This window comes from Globicephala melas, chromosome 15 (genome assembly GCF_963455315.2).
Source record: "Globicephala melas chromosome 15, mGloMel1.2, whole genome shotgun sequence".
Classification (NCBI taxonomy): Eukaryota; Metazoa; Chordata; class Mammalia; order Artiodactyla; family Delphinidae; genus Globicephala; species Globicephala melas.
In genome coordinates this window covers 9,920,910-9,943,073 of record NC_083328.1, presented here as the reverse complement: position 1 = coordinate 9,943,073, position 22,164 = coordinate 9,920,910, and the positions used below count along the sequence as shown (strand labels likewise).

Genomic DNA, 22,164 nt, shown 5'->3' with positions numbered 1-22,164 from the left:
CCCCAGATTGCTCCCTTGTCCCTTCCACCATGTGAGGACACAGTGAAAAGAGGGCCATCTGTGAACCAGGAAGAGCCTCACCAGATGCCAAATCTGCTGGCACCTTGATCTTGGACTTCCCAGCCTCCAGAATGGTGAGAAATAAACTTCTTTTGTTTAAGCTACCCGGTCTGTGGTATTTTGTTACAGCAGCCCGAATGGACTAAGCTACCTGGGTCTAGAGCCCAGCTGACCCACTGTGACTTACACTGTCCCTTTCCTCACCAGTTTCCTGATCTTTAAGATGAGAGTGTTAAGCTAGTCCATCTCCTGGATTCTGTGCAAGTGAAAGGCCCCTCTCTCTCCTTTTCTCTCTGTCTCTCTCTCTGACTCCTGGCTGGGCCTGCTTTGGGCGTTCCCCTCCCAGATCCAAGCAGCACCCTCTCCCATGGCCCCCACCACCCTGCCCACCCTGACGCAGGTGCTGGGGGCACTCACTGGAGCTGGTTGATGATGACCATGCGGACGTGCTCCCGGGCCTTCAGGATCTTCTCCAGCCGGTGTATGTCATATGTGTTGGGGTTCCGGAAAGGGATGTCATCGGGCAGGCCTGTGACCTCGACAGCATCTGGGCTGTCCCGAATCAGTTTGTAAGGGACGAGCACAGGCCGGTTCAGGCCCAGGGCCTCACCTAGAGGGCACAGGGAGTCAGGGAAGATGTCCCCTGTCAAAGCCAAGCTCTGTGGGGAACGGCTGGGACCCAGCACAGCCCCACTCGGTAGCCACCGCACCACTGAGAGTTTATAAGTCAACACACACACCACTTTTTTTTTTTATCCAATTAGCAAAACTAAAACTCCAGGAGGGGTGGGGGTGGGAAAGAGTGGGAGCTTGGGATTAGCAAATACAAACTAGTATATACAGGATGAATAAACAACAAGGTCCTACTGTATAGCACAGGGAACTATATTCAATACCCTGTGATAAACCACAATGGAAAAGAATGTGAAAAAGAATATATATAACTGAGTCACTTTGCTGTATAGCAGAAATAATACAACATTGTAAATCAACTATACTTCAATAAAATTTAAAAAAAAATCCATCAAATTCCCTGGCAGTTCAGTGGTCAGACTCCATGCTACCACTGAAGAGGGCATAGGTTTGATCCCTGGTCAGGGAACTAAGATTCCGCATGCCTCCAGGCTCACCACCCCCCCAAAAAAAATTCAATATCCAACACTGGCAATGAAACAGGTACTTTCACACATGCCCAGTGCAATGATTTGTTAAGTGTGCACGCCTGGACCTGACAAATGAGGACCTGATGCTGCTAAAAATCCACTCCAATTGTGTTAGAAAACATAAAAGTCCTTACTTAGGTATTTGTGGCTGAAATGACGGGATGTCTTAGATTTGTTTCAAAGTACTAAACCTATCAAAGTGTGCCTGTGGAAAGAGATGAACTAAGATTGGCAAAATGTTGGTAAGCACAGAAGCCAGGTTTGAGTTACATGGTGGGTCATTTTGTCATTCTCTCTGCTTTTGTATATGTTTGAAAACTGATTCCAAAATAAAAAGTGAAAAAGACACCACAAACCACCAGCAGAGCTGCTTCCTGTTACTCTCAAAATGAAACCCCAACTCGGAGTCCTGGCCTGCCCACCTCTCCCCACCCCGTCATCAGGACATCTTCCCACTCCAGGCCCTCCTGACTTCTCGCTGCTCCCCAGTCACCGAGCTGTTCCCTCTGCCTGGCAAGCTTCCTTCTAATGTCTGTCCCCTCCTGACATTCAAGTTCTGGCTAAAACATCCCTTCTTCCAAGGAGCTTTCTTTCTTTCTTTTTTTTTCAATTAATTAATTAATTAAGTTTATTTTTGGCTGTGTTGGGTCTTCGTTGCTGAGCATGGGCTTTCTCTAGTTGTGGCGAGTGGGGGCTACTCTTCGTTGGGGTGCGCGGGCTTCTCATTGCAGTGGCTTCTCTTTTTGCGGAGCATGGGCTCTAGGCACGCGGGCTTCAGTAGTTGTGGCACTCAGGCTCAGTAGTTGTGGCATGCGGGCTCAGGAGTTGTGGCTCACGGGCTCTAGAGCGCAGGCTCAGTAGTTGTGGTGCACAGGCTTAGTTGCTCCGTGGCATGTGGGATCTTCCCGGACCAGGGCTTGAACCCGTGTCCCCTACACTGGCAGGTGGATTCTTAACCACTGCGCCACCAGGGAAGTCCCCAAGGAGCTTTCTGGTTCACCGATCCAGACAGGCCACGGCTACCCTGTCTCACCCTTATCACACTTCTACATTTTCCTGTTTTCCTTTGTTACTCTCTGAAATTCTTTCTTTTTTTTTTAACTGTCTTTCTCTGCTACAATACAAAGTGGAGCCAATACTACTAAATTCATCACGAACAAAATGTATATAGAGCACCTAGTGCAGCCTGGCACCCAGTAATCTAGAAAATGCTCCATCAGTGGTAACCGTATTATCAACTGCACCATCCTGGGTTCCGCCCTGGCACCTGGATGCCTTCTGCACAGGACCTGGCACCTTTCATATATTCCACGGCCAGTTCCCTCCCGACACTGAGCCCCTGGACGGCGGGATCAGATGCCTTCCTCTGGAATCTCAGGGCTGAGTGTGTGTTGGGCAGACAAGCGTCTGCGTGAACAAGCACTTGGCCGTGGGGCACGGCCTCTGCCACACAGCCCAGCCCTAGAGAAACAGAAATGCTGACCATAGCCATCCCTACTGTGTGCATCACAGATCAGGGTTTTTTCCCCTTTCTTGGATGGGGAGAAAGAGGGATCAGCTCCCATCAGTCTCGGACAGGGCAACTATGTCCCCAGGGAGCGGACAGGCCAGCTGGGGGCAACTGGAGGCCAGGCTGGCTGCAGAGGGAGGGGCGCCTCCAAGGAAGGCTGCCCCCCAGGCCCTGCCCTCCCCTGCCACGCACTGACCGTATTTCTCGTTGAAGAGCTCCTTCACCTGCTCCCGGAGGATCACCTTCTCCCCAAGTCTGTTGGCATCATCTTCATCTACAAGAGGAAGATGAGGGGTCATGAGGGTTGGCACGGTCTCGGTCACTGGACCTACTCCTTCTCCCCCATGGCGGCCCAGACCCTCACCTGCTGGCGCAGACTCTCCAGGGCCCGCCCACTCCCCTGCAGCCTGTTTCTGGCCTCAGCCGTCTGTCTGTACATCCATCCACCCGCCCCACATTCTCTGAACACCTTCCCCCCGTACAGGCCCCATGTCAGGCATGGAGCACCCCGAGGAGAGGGAGGACGTGAGCCTCCTCCCAGGAACTCACAGCCTGGCAAGGGTGGCGCCCAGAAATGCGACGGGGGACACCTCCGAGGAGACGTGGGGCATGAATCGGGGTGCCTACCCCGTCCGTGCAAGTCTGGGGAGGCCCCCTGGGAGAGCAGGATGTTCAAGTGGTCTCTTGGAAGGCAGGTAGGGGTCTGTGATGAGTGGGGTGCGGGTGGGAAAAGACAGCAGGTGTAGGACTGGCCCATGTGTGGGCACTGAAGGGAGAAAGGTCACAATGTGCTGGATGCGGCTAAAGCCCGGGCCGGTGCCGGGGAGGGGGCAGTAATGGGTCCAGCAGTGTGTGCCCGCCTGACTGAGCTGGGCTCTCAGAACTCACCCTGGTTGCCTTGCAGACCAAGAGCCCCAGGCCTGTGACCAGGGAGACAGGCATGCTTTGGGGGTGTAGGGGCTGCACACCCTTCCGGCCTAGCGTCCAGGGCAGCCCTCCACGGGCACTTTCTGCTTGAACCCCGTGCTCCCCTCACTCCTCTCCTTGGCCTAGAAGAGCAGGAGGGGGGGTCAGTGGAGCCCCCCAGGGACAGGGCCGGGCTGGGTGGGAGTGGCTGGAATGGTGAAGGTCCGGGCTGCGGGGCTGGTGCCCTGGGCTGGGGAGGGAGCTGGAGTTCCAGGAAGGGCCCGGGCACCCTTGCACAGTAACCACGGGGCTGGGCCTCTGGGGTGGGGAGCCGGCAGGGAGCCAGGGCCTGGGAGGTGAGGGGCAGAGCAGACAGAATGGGTCTGTGAAGAAAAACAGCTCCTGTGTTAATCTGGAAAATCTCACAGAACTCGGTTCCATTTAGGAAGCCAAGGGCTCTGTGCCACCCAGAATGTCTGCTGCCCCCGCCTGCCCTTCACGCCCCGTCCAGCAGGCCCAGCCCTCTCCCTGCACCAGCGCCAGGGAGGGGCCTCCACTCCCAGTCCAGGGCCGCCCCTCAGGGCAGAGAGCTTCCCGCACTGCCTGGTGCCTCCTCCCCCTTCACCTGCTGTCCCTGGTCTGGTCCTGTTCTTGCCAGCGCTCCTGACTCTGGAACCTAGATCTGCCGTATCTCAGAGTTCCTGAATCTCTCTCTTCAACCACGGCCTACCAGCCACCTGGGTGCCCACGAGACACTGCAAATGTCAGGCATCCCAGATAACACCCTCCCTCCTGCATCCCCATCTTGGGGAGTGATGGCTCCCCTCGGCCACACCCCAAACTCAGCACCCCCTGGAGCCCTCCATCTTCCCATACGCCCCAACATGGCCCTTCCAAATGGTTTTCACGACCCTGGATGTGGCGAGAATCAACCTGACCCTCCTCCAGGTCAGCAGACAACTAGGACCGAGCGCTGGGCCCCAGGGCCACTTAAGAGCCTGCAGAGAGGTGGAGGACACTCTCTATCCAGCTAACCCCCTGCCACCAGGGATTGCTCTGGTGGCCGGCATTCTGCACAGGCACGGCAGCACCACACGGGCCAGGGAAAGATCAGCCTGGATCCACCCAACGAGCGCTTGGATGCTCTGCTGGCAGCTTTCCCAGATGCGGTCATGGTCACTGCTCACCACAGCCGAGGACACAAAGGTTCAGAGAGGTTAAGTAACCTGCCCAAGGTCACATAGCCGCTAAGTGCCAGGAATACTCTGTCTGACTCAAAAGTCCTCGTCTTTCACGCTACCATGCACTCTGGGTTTCCTGAAGTCTCAGTTTCCCATCTGTAGAAAGAAGGGTTGATCTTTAAGGTGTTTCCTCTAAATCTCTTGTTCCGTCAGCTCATAGTTCCCCGCCTCTGTCTCCTCTCAAGCCCAGGGCAGGGCCGGACTCAGTCGGTACATGACAAAAAGCCTTCTGGATTAAAAGACAGCACCTCAAAGCAAACCCACCAGCTCAGGTCCCCGTAGTTGCTGGACATGGCCGTCACCTGTGCACCTCTCTGGGAGCGCAGGACTCACTCACCAACCCCACCTCCCCCTGCAGGCTCCTGCTGCACCACTGCCAGTGGGTGGAGAGAGATAAAGACAGGGCAGGCCTGGGCTGCACACTGCCCTCGCCTTTTGAGAGGCAACGCCAGGCCTCAAAGGGCCACGCCATGTCACCTCTCAGCATTTCAGCTCACTGTCTTGACACAGTATTCGTCTTGGACAAATATTTCACGAGCACCGTCCCATCTGGATGCAGTGCTGCCCTTGGGCATTTAGCAGAGTACAGAACACAGCCCCAGACGAGGCAGGGGACAGTGGGGAACACTCGGTGACCCACTGGGCTTGAGAACTGTCAGTGCATGGCTCGTGGAAACATGGGGTGGGGGTGGGGACGACTCCAACCCAGCCAGGGATCAAGGAGGGCTTCCCAGAGGAGGTGACACCCATGCCACCCAAGGCCCCGTGGGATGCAGATTTATCTGCACGTTGGGGCTGCAGGCATCCCGCGGGTGCTCAACACATGTTAGGGGACATGGAAAATGTCCCCTCCCCTATGTCCTGTCTGATCTGCCGGGGAGAGCACCCCCAAACCAGGCTGCAGCTGACAGGCAGGGGTGACACCACATCACAGGGCAGCCAGCACGAAGAGCACACAGGTCAGTCCCAGGCAGCAAACTGTGGCCGCAGTTAAATGTCAGGAAAGTGGGACCTGAGTTGCCTGAGGGACGCTGGTGGCACCGAGAGGTGTCCTGAATGCCTCTGGAGTGTGGTGGGAGTTTAGGGGCCTTTTTCCGTAATACCAAGAATAATCACAGCTGCTGAGTGGACCAAGCACGTCCCATGTGCAGACTGTCAGGCCCACGACGCGCGTTACCACTGGATCCTCCCAGCTCAGTGTCGGGCCTCTGAGAGGATGCCCACGTTTCCCCACAGCTGCTCCTGGCTTCTCCCCGACCTCTTTGTTTTTACTTAATTTGGAGGAAGGGGGTTCCATTTTTCTTAGAGGACTAGTTTTTGAATGAAATAGGCCAGGTTAGCCTCTGGCGGGGGCTGGAGGGGAGAGAGGCGCTGGTCCTCCGTGTACTCAGAGGCAACCCCTCAGGTGGTGAGGGCAAAGGAGTGACGCAGTTGCTGGGAGGCTGAACCTGAACCCCAGGTGAAGAGGCCCTCCCTGTGTTCCTGCTTGAGCCCCAGCCCTCCAGCTCCATGCAGGGGGGAGGGCTGAACACGCTTGTGTCGGGGGGCCTCGGAGGTGCCCAGGACAGAGCTGGTCTCCTGTGACGTGAATCATGGCCACTCTCCTCAGCTGGCCCCTGGCTGAGCCCTGGCGAGCCCCGGTGTGGAGGAGGAAGCCCACACATCCTGCTAGCCTGCACCTCCAGCCAAGTGCGCCTGTTGGCAGGCTGCGGGCGGCTCACAGGACTCCTTCCTGACAGAGCCAGGAAGAGCCTGCCACCACCGTCACACACCCATCGTCTGGAGAGGGGGTGGCCAGGCCTGGGGTCACCAGGGACCTCCCCAAGGATGGCTGTGGGCAGCGGCTGTCCTAGCCTAGGCTGGGGTGGGACGGTCCCGGCAGCCATCACCTCTGAGTCTGGTCTGCTTGTGGGCGAAACTAGGATCAGGAAACATGAGAACATGGGGAGGGGGGTGAGGCACAGTCACTGGGGCCCCGTGGGGCCTCGGCTGTACACCCAGTGGTCTTTCCCGGGCTCTGAGGTGCAGCCCTGTTGCCAGGAGTTAAGACCACACTCTCTGAAGCCTGACTGCCTGGTTTCAAATCTTGGCTCTGTTATTAGCTCGTGACCTTAGGCAACCACTGGATTTCCTCGTCTGGCAAGTAGCAACAGGGCTTCCCTGGTGGCACAGTGGTTGAGAGTCCGGCTGCCAAGGGTACACGGGTTCGAGCCCTGATCCGGGAAGATCCCACATGCCGCAGAGCGGCTGCACCTGTGCACCACAGCTGCTGAGCCTGTGCTCTGGAGCCCGTGAGCCACAACTACTGAGCCCTCGTGCCACAACTACTGAAGCCCGTGTGCCTAGAGCCCGTGCTCCGCAACAGGGGAGGCCGCCACAGTGAGAAGCCCGCTCAGCACAATGAAGAGTAGCCCCCAATCGCCGCAACTAGAGAAAGCCCGTGTGCAGCAGCGAAGACCCAACGCAGCCAAAAATTAAAAACAAAAAACACCTTAAAAAAAAAATTAGCAACAATGACCACATGGAGCTGCCGTGAGGATGAGGTGAGGACGTTATGTCCGTGCCTGGCACGGTCCACGGTCTAGTTATTACTCTTCTTCTCTGGGGGGGGGGGTCCTGCCTGAGCTTCTCTGAACCCAGGTTGGTTGTAAGGACACCAACGGTTGCAAACATTTCAGAATGTTCTCCATTTGGAAACGTCACAGGGCTCCATGAGGAGTGTGGTGTGCCCTCAATGTACCTGCTTGAATGCCTGTAGACAGTGGGGAGAAAGGGGGTCCTCAGGGCCAGTGACAGGGAAGTTCCCTGGCCCAGCAGGTTGCAAGGCAATCTTGACTGTAACCCTAAGGCTGTGTGGTATGTGGAAAAGCACTCAACCTCCGTGATCCTCAGTTTCCACATCCCTCAAATGGGAATCCTGGCCTGTTGGGAGGGATCTAGTGATACGGTGCATAAAAACATTTAAGGTCTTATGCCATCAGTGTCAAGTTAGCATTGATGTTATTACCAGATCAGTGCCTCAGTTATCTTGTGTAGTCTCAGGAAACAAAATCTTCCATACGAAACTCTTCCAGATGATGGAGGTTTGTTCTCTTAAGTCCCTGGGTTTTTGCTTTACTCATGTGGGGGAGACCATTTTCTAAAACTCATCAAGTACCCCTCTCTTATTAAGCACATGGTTGGGGGTAGATGGAGGTCACCCTCATGACCTGACCCCAGTGCTGTCCAGAAAGTGCTGTTGAACTTGCCCTGGCTGCAGTGACCTGTCCCCCACTGCCCCAGGCTGGCATTTCTCCTGCCTTTTGCTGCTGTTTCCAGTTTTCTGGTCTCCTCTCTCTCACTACTGTCTATCTCACTACTGTGGCTCTCATCTTGTTGTTTCTAACCTGCTGTCTGTTAGCCTGAGGATTAACTGAATTTTGCCTGGGGAAAGAAAGCAACCAAGCTTATTAAACCCCAGCCATGCTATGTACACAGTTTTAGGCCAGTCAGCTCGGGGTGATGCCTGGGGTGGCCTCACAGCCCTCTCCCGGGCAAAGTACACGAGCCCTAAGCAGCCTGGCCTTTCTGCGCCTACTCTGAGGTCCCCAGCTCAGGCTGATGACTGTGTACTGACAGTCACCAGCTAAAAGCAGCAAGGAATGCTGCTCAGAGGGAGAGACCGGATCTCGGGGGAAGAGCGGAGTAACTATGCCTCCTCAACCCTCTCGAAGCAGCCTCTCCTCTCTGCCAGGCTTCGGCTGGGCGATCCAGGCAGAAAGCAGACCTGGGCGGGCCTGGCTCTCAAGAGAGCAGAGGGTGGATATCCACAGGCACCCCACCCGGGCAGAACAGCTGCCTTGTGCAGGAAGCAGGGGCCGCTCAGGTGGGGGACGAGCCAAGTCCCTCTCTGGGACCCTGCGACTTGCACGATACCTCCCTTTCCCGGCACCAGAGCTTTGCCAGGATAAAAGGGTAAAACTCAGTTCATCGCTTAACCCCTTCCATGATCTGTATTTAGGGGCAGCAGGAATTCTGGGGGTTTTTTTGGCCAGGCTGCGCGGCTTGTGGCATCTTAGTTCCCCGACCAGGGATTGAACCCGGGCCCTCGGAAGTGAAAACGCCAAGTCCTAACCACTGGACCCGCAAGGAAGTCCTCCATCTGTCTTACAGACGGAGAAGCTGAGGCTCAGAGAGGGGATGGCCATGTTGCAGTGGGGTGGAAGCCCTCCCCAGGCCCATGACCTCACGTACCCAAGAGGATCTTTTGTACGTGTGCCAAAGAGAACATACTCAAGCGTGCTAAGAGCGTTCTTAGTAACGGCAAGACCACGGAGGGAACCCAGATGGCCAAGGACAGGAGAATGGACGAGTTAATCGTGGTACAGTCACTCAGTGGAATATTACAGAGCCCTGAAAACAAACTGCTATGGCCACACGTTTCAACCTTGTGTTACGTCATGTTAAGTGACAGAAGCAAATCCCAGGCTTGTTACAACAGGACACCTTGGTTATAAAAGTTAAAAAAAAAAGGGACTTCCCTGGTGGCAAAGTGGATAAGACTCTGCACACCCAATGCTGAGGGCCTGGGTTCGATCCCCGGTTAGGGAACTAGATCCCACATGCATTCTGCAACTAAGGAGCCTGCCTGCCACAACTAAGACCTGGTGCAACTAAGTAAATAAATAATAATTTTTAGCAAGTTAAAAAAAAAGAGCAAAATGAAATAATTTTGGTTTAGGCTCGTATTATATGCAATAGACATGTTAAAAGAAATCAACCTGTGCGCAGTGATTAAATCACGGGGGACGACGGTATCAAAGACATTTTTGGGAATTTGAATACAGACTGTCTATTAGATGACAGGGAGTTAGTAAGTTTTATGAGTGTGACAACGGTATTGTGGATCTGCAAAAGAATAGCATTGTTCTGGAGAGTTGTGGGTTGTGTGTTGAAATATTTAGGCGTGAACACTCAAGATGTCTGCAACTTATTTTGAATGGAGAAAGAGGCAGAGACAGAAATCAATGGGGCGGGGTCTGTGCCTGTGGGAGAGACAGAGAGGAACAGAGGGAGGGAGAGAGGGAAAGAATTTGGCAAATGTTAAGAATTAATGACTCCAGCGACTTCCCTCGTGGTCCAGCTGTTGGGACTCCGTGCTCCCAATGCAGGGGGCCTGGGTTCGATCCCTGGTCGGGGAACTAGATCCCACATGCATGCCGCAACTAAAGATCCTGTGTGCCGCAGTGAAGATCCCGAGTGCCACAACTAAGACCTGGTACAGCCAAATAAATAAATATTTTTTAAAAAAGGAAAGTATTAATGACTCCAGGGAATTCCCTGGTGGTCCAATGGTTAGGACTCGGCATTTTCACTGCTAAGGGCCTGCCTAGGTTCAACCCCTAGTCCGGGAAATAAGATCCCGAATGTCTGGGTTTCCCGGGCGGCACAGTGGTTAAGAATCCGCCTGCCAAAGCAGGGGACATGGGTTCGAGCCCTGGTCCAGGAAGATCCCACATGCTGCGGAGCAACTAAGCCCGCGCCCCACAACTACTGAGCCTGTGCTCTAGAGCCCGGGGGCCACAGCTACTGAGCCTGCGTGCCGCAACTATTGAAGCCCACGCATCTAGAGCCCGTGCTCTGCAACAAGAGGGGCCACCACAATGAGAAGCCCATGCACCGCAACGAAGAGTAGCCCCCGCTCGCCCCAACTAGAGAAAGCCCGCGTGCAGCAACGAAGACCCAACGCAGCCAAAAATAAAAAATAAATAAATTTATAAAAAAAAAAAGATCCCGAATGTCACATGGTGAAGCCAAAAAATAAAAAAAATAAAAAAACAAAATAATAAAATAAAATAAAAAATAAATACAAAGAAGAAAGAAGAATTAACACACACAAACACAAAAAAGAGAATTAATGAATCCTGACAAAGAATATATAGCCAGGGATTCTTTTTTTTTTTCCTATTCTTTTTCCTATTCTTCTACTATTCTTTTTTTTTTCCTGCAGTTTTGCAATTTTGAAGGGAAAGAAACCAAGAGAATGACACACATAAAATTCAGAATATTTGTTCTGGGGAGAGAGGCAGACAGGATGAGGGAGAGCACGTAGGTGGAAGTACGTTATTGGTTCTGTTCTGATTCTTAGACGGGTGGCGGGTTCATGGGCGTTCACCATAGTATTTATTAACGAGTGAGCAAACAAATATGTGGGAATACGAATGAAAGAATAAAAATAAATGAATGCTAAATGCAGTGCGGTATCCTGGACTGGATTCTGGAATGTGAAAACGACATCGGTGGAAAAACTGAAGAAATCTAAATAAAACCTACAGCTTAGTTAATCGCACAGCACCAATCGATGTTAACTTCTTAGTTTTGACAAATGGACCATGGTTATGCCAGATGTTAACATCCCACACGGGTCAGACGGTATGTGGGAACTCTGTGCTATCTTTGCAACTTTTTGTAAATTAAAAATCACTTCAAAATAAAAAGTTACAACCATCAATCAATTGATGATTACATGCAGGGATTGATGGCAGAGTGGGTTATGAGCCAGGGATCATGACGGATCTGATCAGTGCATGGGGTTCACTGGGGAGGGGGACAGGGGAGGGAAGAAAGCAAGCCTTCTCCCCCAGAGTTCCCTCGAGCTGGGCTCTGTGCCCCCATGAATCCATCTCCCTTCCCTGGGATGGAGGTGCATGGTGGGTGGACCACAACCTGCCTGGGCAGGTGATCCAGGTTCCTCCCTGGAGCCCAGCTGTCTGACCTTCAGCTGACCCACTGCACACAGGAGCCTGGAACAATGGCCAACAGAGAGCTGTCTGGCTGGGGCCTCTCCTGTTGGGGCTCCAGGCCGTTTCACTGCCCTCCCAGCTGCCAGACACTGGGATGCAAATCCTCCATTTGCTGACGATACGTGCCCACCAGAGACCATGCCTGGTGACGTACACAGTGATGCTCTTTATTCCTCACGACAAACCTGACCTCTAGGTGTTACGATCCCCATTTTACACGTAAGGAAACCGAGGCTCAGAGGAGTCAAGGTGCCTGTTCCCAGCCACCAAGGCCGCATGGTTTGCGATGGGTGGCGCTGAGGCTCAAACCCAGGTCTCTCTGAGCCCTGGGTGCTGCTTTCCCATCCGAGAACAGCCCAGTACCTCCTCAGAGGGCTTTCTCAAACTCTCCTGCAGCTCTGTGCTCGAACCTGCAAACCTGGCTGGGCGGAGCAAGTGCCAGGTTTTCTTGTGGGCATCTGTCTTGGACGGACGGTCCTGGGAGCAGACATGCCCGTGGCCCTTCCCAAGGGAAATCGTGTCCTTCCCTCTCCTCTCCCCTTCCCTCTTCCATGGTCCCAAGGCCGAACTGTGGCCATGACTGGCCAGGTACGGAATGCCACACACTAACTGTGATGAGCAGGACATCGGCTCCCAGCCTGGGCGAGGTGGGCAGATGGAGGCAGCGGAGCGCACAGGCGAGGGAGGGCTCTGCTGCCTCACGCGGGGAGCGGGTACCAATCCCGATCCTCGTGCTGTACAGCAAACTCTGCAGCCAACGACCCGAGAACAGATGCTTCCTGTGGGCTGAGCGTGCAGTCTGTTTGCACGTGTTCAGGACTACAGCCCCAGCACCCGCAATAACACCCGACACATCACAAGCGCTCGGTAAATAACCGTCTGAGAAATTAAGCTCCTGCGTGCCAGGCACTCTTCTTAGATCTTTGCATGGCTTCCTTCACTTAATCATTCTGACAACCTTACGAAGTTGGTCCTAGGAGTGTCTGCATCCTACAGACGAGGAGACTGAGGCACACAGGGGAAGCCGCATGCCCCGGGTTACACAGTGAGTTAGAGGGAGAGCCGGGATTCACCCCAGCCCGCTGACCACCTGGCAGTACAGCCTCGTTCTGTTGTGGCTGGGAGGACAGAGCAGGAGCGTCCGACTCAGTCGCTGCACACGGGGAGGGAAGAGATCTTCCTTCTGCTCCATCCATGCTGCTGTTTCTTCTCACTGTCTCTGCACCCGCAACCCCCAAACCCATGTTTCCGCCTGCTTCCTCGAGCACCTTTGATTCTGCACATCCCGGGCCGGCTTCTCCAGGTCCCCTCAAACCTGTCCCTCCTCCCTTCTCGTGGGTCCCTGGCTCCAACCTCCCACACGGTCGCTCAGGAGAGAAACCTCGGCTGCGTAGTGGCTCCCAAAGCTGTCCATGCCCTAATCCCCGGAGCCGGTGACTATGTTTCTTTACATGGCAGAAGGGACTTTGCTGGTGTGTTTAAGTTAAGGATCTTGAGGTGGCCAGGTTATCCTGGGTTATTTGAGTGGACCCTAAATGTAATCACAAGGGTCCTTGTAAGGAGGCAAGGTCAAAAGCAGAGGGAGAGGGGACAACAGAGGTTGGACGGATGCGTTTTGAAGATGCAGGAGGGGCTGCAAGCCAAGGAACGCAGGCGGTGTCTAGAAGATGGAAAAGACAAGGAAACAGATTCTCCCTTGGAGCCTTGGGAAGGAACCCACTCTGCGGACACCGTGACTAGCCCCGTGAGACTCATTTCGGACTTCTTAGCTCTACAACTGTAAGGAGATAAACCTGTGTTGCTTTCAGCCACCGAGTGGGTAATTTGTTACAGCAGCCGACGAAACCCCTCTGTGCCCCCTTGTCTCCATCCAACAATCCAGGTGGGTCTTCTCACCTGCCCTCCCCGAATTCATCCTCTGCTTTGCAAGCCACTCAGATTTTTCTAAACAGTCTATCCGCCCATGTCCTTCCTTCGCTTTAAACTCGCTGAGGGCTCTCTGTTGTCTGTGGGGCAAATCCATCCTCCTTTCCCCGGCGAAGGAGATCCTCTGCTGGTACCAGAGAAGTGGTTTTCACCCAGCCCTGCCACTCTCCAGGTCCCCACCCAAGAGGGCGTGCAGAACCTGCTGTTTCACGGAACGGACAGTGGAAACCTGGGGCTCCCCTACTTCGCGCAACGGAGGGGAAACCTCCTCCCGCTTGCCTTGGGTGGCATCTATAATCCTGCACAGTGGGCCTGTGGCCTGCTGAGAAGCCATCGTGGCTCAGGGCCTGACCCCTGACATCCCTGCAAGATGTCAGCCGCGTCTCTGGGCCGTGGGAGGCTCACGGCCACAAGGGGAGAAGGGCCTCCCCCAGGGAGAACGGGGTTCTTCCACTCAGCCCCAGGACACCACCCACTCCTGGCCCCTCCCAGTTTTTTCCTTACCCACAAAGGCTGAAGGCACCAGGGCCCTGGTCCTCTGATTCCGCTCACTCCCAAAGATCTCATTCTGTTAGGGCTTTAAATACCAGCGATTTGCTTGCGATTCCCCAAATTATACCTCAAGCCTGGACCACTCCCTGGACGCGCCCCCCGCCCCCACTCTACATGCAACAGCGCCTGGATAATACCCCGGACTTAACACGCCACAAACATGCCTGAGACTCCCCCGCACCCCCGGCCAGCTCTTCCTGCATCTTCCTCGTCTCAGCTACCTACCCGCACCTCCATCCTTCCAGAAGCTCAGCCCCAATCCCTGAGGTCAAACTCGACTCCTCTCTCTCTCACAGCCCACATCAGCAAATTGTCAGCTTCAGCTACGAACGCTGCCCAGAGTCAAGGACTTGCCACCACTGCTGCCACTACTGGGCCTCACCTGCTTTGCCAGGACCAACTCCCTACATCGTCCCCTGCTGCCGCCCTGTGTGTCCTCACCCAGCAGCCAGAAGGATCCTGTTAGATCCTAGACGGGATTCTGTCTCTCCTCTGCTCGGAAGCCTGCCCTGGCTCCCAGCTCACTCGGAACAAGGGTCAGCGTCTTGATCCAGCGTCCACAGTCGGCCTTCTCTCCCATTTCCATCTCATCTCCTACCAGGTCCTCCACCCGACCTGGCCTCCCACACTGGCAGGGGACCTCAGGGCCTTTGCAGTCTGTACTCGGCCTGCCAGGCTCTTCTCTATGCCCTCCTGGCTCACTACTGCCGCCTCCAGGCCTGTGCTCACCAGCCTTCCCTGGCCGCCCCACACCTGGGGTTGTAACTTCTCAGCACTCACACCTGGTACCCTTTACCCTTCGCACATGGTCTGTTCTCTGCATCCACACCAGAACGCAAGTTCCCCGAGGCAGGGCTCTCTTTAATTGGTGTTGATCAAAAGCTACTCACACCCAGCCCTGAAGACACCTCGGAACGTTCACAGACTAAGTACTTGGTCCTGAGCTCCCAAACCTGCAGGGGTCCCTCCGCAGACTGTGCTGTCCCCATCCCCACCTCCCACCATGAGGTCTCTTCTGCCACCAGACCCTCCCCCACCCCACCCCACCCAGCCCAGGAGGTTGGAAAGATCCTGTCCACCCAGTAAGCCATGTGCGCTGAGCCATCCTTCGTGCCCCACCCCCCAGGCCTCCACTTGCGTGGCTCAAAGACGCGTTTATCAGCCAGCGAGAGAGCTTCTGTTCCGCACGCAGTGCCTGGTGACCCTGAGCTGATCTCATCCTAGCCTAAATAAAGGCGTTGGTTGTTCCTGTCGGCTTGGGTGGTCCCAGCTGGGGAACTAGTTTAGGTGAGGTTTTCTGGAATGTTGCAGAAGAGCCTGGAGCCCCCCCACCGCTCGCTCCTGGGGCCTGAGAAGCCCCCTGTCTAACAGCCGCTGGGAACCTTGAGGTACCCTTCCCCCGCCTGGCAGAGCTGAGGGAGGGCAGGGCTGGGACCACTGACCAGCCCAGGGACAGACTGGGGCGGCCACGACCCAGATGGAAAGGGCGGGGCCTCCCCTCCTGCAGGAAAGGAGGCAGCCGGCCAATTCTGGGCCTGGCAGCCGGGCGTCTGCCCACAAAGGCCTCCGGGCCCCACCCAGCAGATGCCAGCTCTTCCCGGGAAGGCAGAAGTGAGATCATTACTGGAGCCTAATTAACAAAGAAAAGCAGAGATAATGAAGTGGAGAAACATGTGGCTGGCACTGGAACTGTGACATCTTTGGAAACTTGAGAAAGCAGGGTTTTATTTTGAGCTCTTACGAGTTGGAAGGGCGGAGGAGGGTGGCGTAGGGAAGAGAGGGAGGCAGGGGTGCGTGACAAGGGTCGGGGGGTGGACCACGAAGGCTGTCCCTGCTCCGTGTGACCTCGAGGCCCAGAGATAGCAAGTTAACTTATCCAGGGTCACAGACAGTAAGTTAACTCATCCAAGGTCACCCAGCTCCCGAGGGCCCAGCAGGCGACTCCTTCCAGCTCCTATTCAGTCCCTCCCCCCACCCCCAAATGCCCTCTGCTGAGGTCAATCCCAGGCCCGGCTCAGGTCCCCTTCTCCGGGAAGCCCACTCCTCCCAGCACCCGATGAGTGACAGGAGACCCCGCAGAGACCTAGCAGAGGCCCCAGTGGGGACAATGACAAGAGGTACCATTTGGGGCTGGAGCCGTTCCCTCCTTGTACCCCGCCCCCCTCCGCAGACCCTTCACCCACAGCTGAGCTTCTCAAACTGGGCCTCAGGGAACGCTGGGGGTGGGAAGTAGGTCGAGTGGGAACATCTATTTTCTCAGCAGAATGTAATCTGACATAGTTCCTTGAATGAAAACTCAAGTGGAGACTCTCTGGAATGGGGGCTTCCTAGGTAAAGCTGGGGCCCGGCAGCGCTTCGGCCCTGTCCCGCGGGGGTGCTCGGGCTCCGGCCTCGGGGACGTCAGCGGAAGAGCTTGCCAAGGCCGGGTCTGCAGGGTCCAGTCCACGCTGCAAAGCCAGGCCTTCCAGGCCCTCCACGCTCCGGCCTGGCCGGCCTCTCCGCCTTACCCCTCCCGCGCACGACGGGCCATTTATTCCTCCTTTCCTTGCCCTGCTGGGGCACCCCGGGGCAGCCCCAGTGTGACTCTTCCCACTTTGCAAAGAGGGAGAGCGAGGCCCAGGCAGGCAAACCGGACTTGCTGCTGGAGTCACACAGGAAGTCGGCAGCTCTGCTCTGTCTGTGGGGCCCGGAGCCCCTGCTCCAGGGGTGGGCGGGTTTGCTGCTCACCAGGGAGTTCCCCCAAGCTGGCAGGGAGGGCTGAGCTGCTGGGGTCCAAAGAACCAAACCAAAAGGAGAGGAAGCTGGAAGCCTGTGTTTGGCCAGAAGGGAGCCTGGAGCCGGGCAGCAGAGGGAAGCGAGTCAGTGCGTGGGGAGACCCCTCTGTCTGCACCCTCCCTAGTTCTAAAGGGCTGGGGCTCCAGGCAGACAGGTACAGGATGCACAAGCCAAAGGTAGCTGCAGCGGGCAAAGCCTCTCCCACCTCTCCTGCAGTGCCTCCAGGTGAGTGCTGCTTGGATGCCTCCAGTGATGGGGAACTCACTACCTACAAGGCTTTTCGTTTTTTTTTTTTTTAAAGCCACTGCTATTCGAGAACCTTTAGAGAATGTTCATTTCCTTGATCTCTCTGGTGTTGCCTAGGACTCTGCTCTCATGGGAGATTTGCAAACAGCTGCCTGACTCAGCGCTTCTTACCCGTAAATCCCTCCACCTCCTTTTCTGGGGCTCCACCTCCTCTGTTCCTTCACAGGCTCCTCTCCCTCAAGGTCTCTTGGAGGTCGGTGTGCTCCCGGCTCTGCCCTGGGCCCTCTCTGCTGGCTCCACGCTCACCCAGGCCAGCCCCAGCGCCACCCTGCAGGCTCTCAGCACCATGACTGTTCCTGGATGTCCCACAGGCCTGCAGACCCCGCCTTGGGGATGGACACCACCATCACCCTTCTGGAACCTTCTGCCCTCTCTCCCTCCTCACGCCCCAGTGCCACCTCTAGATCCTAACCCCACCCACCTCTGGGTCCCACAGCCCATGCTGCTCCACTTTTGCCTTCTCCCACCCACCTTGGTAGGTGGAAGTGTGGTTACCATGGCAATCGTAAGACAATACAAATCCAACCCTATCAGTTCCTTGACTGAAAAAGCCTCCAGTGCCACCAGAGAAAGCCTGAGTTTAGGTCAAGGCCGTGCATGATTCGGCCTTATTCTTTTTCTGCGATCTTCCCCCCACTGCCCAACCAGCCCAGGCTCCAGAACGGCACAGCCCTGTGTATGACTTCAGCCCTGTGTTACCTATGTGACTGCTTCCTTCAGCCTCAGTGTGCTCAGCTGCAAAATGGGAATGAAAACAGCATCTGCCTCGCAGGCTTGCTGTGAAGACCCCACGAGGCTCTGGGGGAAAGGCCTGGGGCCTGGCACGCCGTGGGCACTCAGCGAGGGTTGGACAAGGATGGTCATTTCAGGGCTCCCCACCTCTGCAAGTGCTGCCCCCTCAGCCTGCAACCCACCCCCCATCCCCAGGGAGGAACGTCAGCTCCCTGGGAAGCTCTCCCAGACCCCCAGATGCACGTGGCCTGCCTGCGGGGAGCTGGTTCTCCTGGGGAAGGGGGAGGACTGGTCTTTGCCTGTGGGTGGCACTGAACTTGCACGGGGCTCAGGACACCCACACCGCTGCCATCCGTCCTGTTTCCTGGGGATCAACGTGCGGGTAGACATGCCTTCCAAGCCCCTGGCCCTCCCTGTCTCGACCTCCTCTCCTCTTTCCAGTCATGTCCAAACCCCTTGGTCATCAACGTTGGTGGCCTCTCCACGGTGTCCAGGTCATACTTCCTTCTGAGACTGTCCCTTCCCATCTTTCTAGCCCTCCCTCTAGGACGCTGACTCCAACAATCTTCCCTCCGCCCCAGTCACCCTTCCCCTGTTCCCCTGTGTGCAGAGGGGTTCTGGCAGTGCTCTCAGCACCCCCTTCCCCACCTCCTGTTCTCAGGGGGACGTCCCTCCTCTGCCCACTCTCCCCACGCTCTCTGCTGCCATGTCATCCATTTCTCTAAAATCATACTGTCACTATTCAACCTCTAAAACCCTCTCCTCATCCCATTTCACCCTGCAGCTCCCATCCCACCTCTCCTCTGTCCCTAAAGGGCCATCATCTGCAGCTGATGAGTTCATTTCTTTTCTCTTGTTCTCCCCTGAGCCCACGATTCCACTCAGGTCCTCTCCCCTCCCTGAAACTGCTCTTTTCTTTTTCTTTAATAAATGTATTTTATTTATTTATTTATTTTTGGCTGTGTCGGGTCTTCGCTGCTGTGCGCGGGCTTTCTCTAGTTGCGACGAGGGGGCTACTCTTTGTTGCGACACACGGGCTTATTGTGGTGGCTTCTCTTGTTGTGGAGCACGGGCTCTAGGTGCGCGGGCTTCAGTAGTTGTGGCACGCGGGCTCAGTTGTTGTGGCTTGCGGGCTCTAGAGTGCAGGCTCAGTAGTCGTGGCGCGTGGGCTTAGTTGCTCTGCGGCATGTGGGATCTTCCCGAACCAGGGCTTGAACCTGTGTCCCCTGAATTGGCAGGTGGATTCTTAACCACTGCGCCACCAGGGAAGCCCCCGAAACTGCTCTTGACCATGCCATCCCTGGACCTCTGGGCGCTCCACCCCACAGTCCCATCTCAGGTCTGAACCTGACCTTGCAGCAGCACTGGGCCCAGGTGATCACTCTCCTTCAACAGTTTCTCACTCAGCTTCCAGGACATCACACCCTCTGGGGGTTCACTTGTCTCTCCTCAGCTCTAAATGCTGGAGGGCCCCAGGGTTCATCCTCGAACCCCTTCTGACTATCCCTGTTGAACCCCACTGTGATCCAGTTTCATGACTAAAATGCATGAAATACAGAATGGCTCCCGACTGCATGTCTCCGGGGGACTCTCTCTGTAGTCAAATGCTCTATCCCTAAGCTATACCCCTCAGTGGGGCTCTCTCTGATTTGTAGATCCAACTGCCTTCCCAACCTGTCCACTTGGGTGTCAAATTTGCCCACCACTCAGATCCTCACCTCCCTTTCCCTCTCCAGCTGCTTGGGACAAAACCTTGACGCTACCCTGTTTTGTTTTGGGTTTTTTGTTGCCACACCATGTGGCTTGCGGGATCTTAGTTCCCCGACCAGGGATCAAACCCACGTCCCCTGCAGTGGAAGCGTGCAGTCCTAACCACTGGGCCACCAGGGAAGTCCCTTGATGCCATCCTTGATCTCTCTCTTTCCCCCTCCCCACATTCACTCTCAGCAATCCTGTTGGCCCTACTTTCAAAATATGTCCAGGGCCCCAGGGCCTTTGCACTGACAACTCTTCTCCCTGGATGTCTCAACCTAGATTTCTTTCTTTTTTTAAACATTTATTTATTATTTATTTGTTTAGTTAATTTATTTCTGGCTGCACTGGGTCCTAGTTGCGGCACGCGGGATCTTCACTGAGGCACGCGGGATCTTTCGTTGTGGCACGGGCTCTTTGTTGTGGTGCGCGGGCTTCTCTCTAGTTGTGGCGTGTGGGTTTTCTCTTCTCTAGTTGTGGCGTGTGGGCTCCAGGGCACGGGGGCTCTAGTTGAGGTGCGCGAGCTCAGTAGTTGTGGCACGCAGGCTTAGTTGCCCCACGGCATGTGGGATCTTAGTTCCCTGATCATTGACCTAGATTTCTACATGGCTTATACCCTGTCTTCATTCAGGCCTTAGCTTCTGGTGGCTTCTCTAAAATTGTGCTCTTGACAGTGCCATCCTTTGTGTGTGTCTCCACGGCACTTGTCACTATTGAATACGATACAATTTGTTCTTATTGACCTGTCTCCCCTATTAGAATATAAGCACCACAGGCGGTAGAGATTTTTTTTCTGTTTTGTACTCCCAGATCTTCCTTGGCATACGACAGGTATTCAATAATCTTTTTGTTGTTGTTGTGCAAATAAATGAACTCAAAGGATTATGAGCCTTAAGGGTTAGACAGGCAGGACTGTTATAGATGCTGATAGCCAGAAGGGGGCAGCAAAGACCTACCCAGTGTGGATGAAAGGTCGGGGGTGGGGAAAGCCTGGGCACATGCTGTGTGACCTCCAGCGAGTTCCTTAACCTCTCTGAGCCTGTTTCTCCCTGTAGGACTGGTTATTGGGGGAGATCGAATGTGCTGGTATGGGAAGGCTTGGTAATCAGCAAATCATCAGCATGACGTGGGTGTTAGGTATCCACGGTGTGAGAAGTTGCCCCAATGTCCATTCTCGGGGGACAGGGCTGCTATATAACTATGATGCACCCTGATGACAGACCATTGTAAAGTGTTTTAAAGACATGGGAAAATGCTTATGCTTAAGCGCGTGTGTGTGTGAATTTATGGAAAGGACGAGATATACAATTAATAAGCTTGGGGAAAAATCTGTGGGGAAAAATCTGGAAGAAATGTATCATCGTAAAAATAAACAGCCATCTGGGCAGTGAGATCTATGTATTTTTCAGATTTCCACCATGGGTATGTATTCGTGTTTCCCGACCTACTAGAATGTTCTACAGCTGTTACTACACCAGCTACCTGGGCGGAGGGCCTCTCCTTCCTTAGTCACCACTGATCTTTCCCAACATATCATGAACAGCCCCTTTGCCGTCCTGGGTTTACACAGCCTCGGGCCTCTCTGGGTCTGGGGAGAGACCCACCTTGACTTGGTGCTGCCGAGGGCAGAGACTGTCCCCAGCCACCTGCCTCTCTGGCCCCTGGCCCAGTGTCCCTAATTTAACTCAGGGCTGCTGCAGGCAGGTGGGTGAACTGGGGAGCAGCCTGGCCAGGTGGCAAGGAGCTTCCAGTGGTGTGCACCTCGCCCAGGCCTCACTCACTCAGGCCCCTGGGATTGAGCCTGGTTTAGTCAGACACCCGCTCTGTGCCCCCACTTAGGCTGTGCCCTGTGTTAGAACCACACACCCTTCTGCTCAACTCCAAGGCCCAGCTTAATGTCACCTCCTCCAGGAAGCCTTCCCGACCTCCAGGAATAACAGTAACAACTGCCAACCCCATTGGCTGAGCCCTTCCTATCACAGCTGGTCCAGGGCTGAGAGCTTCACAAACATCTCTCTCAAGCATCAGCAGGGGGAAAACCGTCCTCCATGGCTCACCCCCCAATGCCCACCATTCATTCATTCAGATCACCCGGGGAGGCAGACATGACCATCTCCATCTCACCGATGAGGAAGTGAAGGCTCGGAGACGTGAAATAATGAGCCCAGAGTCATAGGGTTAGTAAGAGGCGTCTGGGGTTTCAACCTGGGTCTGTCTGAGCACCAGCCTGTGCTCTCCCATGGGCCCCCACACCACCTCGGCCCCCAATCCCAAAGCACATCATCTAACACCCCTCCAGGCGCACAGCTACAGCCTTCCTTTCTTCAGGCTACGGCACCTGCCAACGTTCCGCCTTCCCCAGAGACCTGACCTGACCTGCTCCAGTTCACCTCGGAACCCCAGGAGCTGGCCCGCATCAGGCTTCAGCGACTGTCTAATGGACGGTTTGGGAACAGCCC

General features: G+C 55.1%; 1 protein-coding gene across 5 annotated transcripts in view; it reads right to left on the bottom strand.

Moving 5' to 3' along the window:
* The window catches only part of GTF2IRD1 (GTF2I repeat domain containing 1), a 111,836-nt gene that overhangs the window by 5,831 nt on the left and 83,841 nt on the right, over window positions 1-22,164 (bottom strand). For all 5 annotated transcript variants that reach the window (XM_030871965.2, XM_060285155.1, XM_060285154.2 and 2 more), the window contains 2 exons: window positions 2,930-3,007; window positions 478-670 (listed from right to left, as the gene is read on the bottom strand). In XM_030871965.2, the coding sequence (XP_030727825.2) occupies window positions 478-670; window positions 2,930-3,007 (271 nt within the window). The remainder of the gene's footprint in view (window positions 1-477; window positions 671-2,929; window positions 3,008-22,164) is intronic.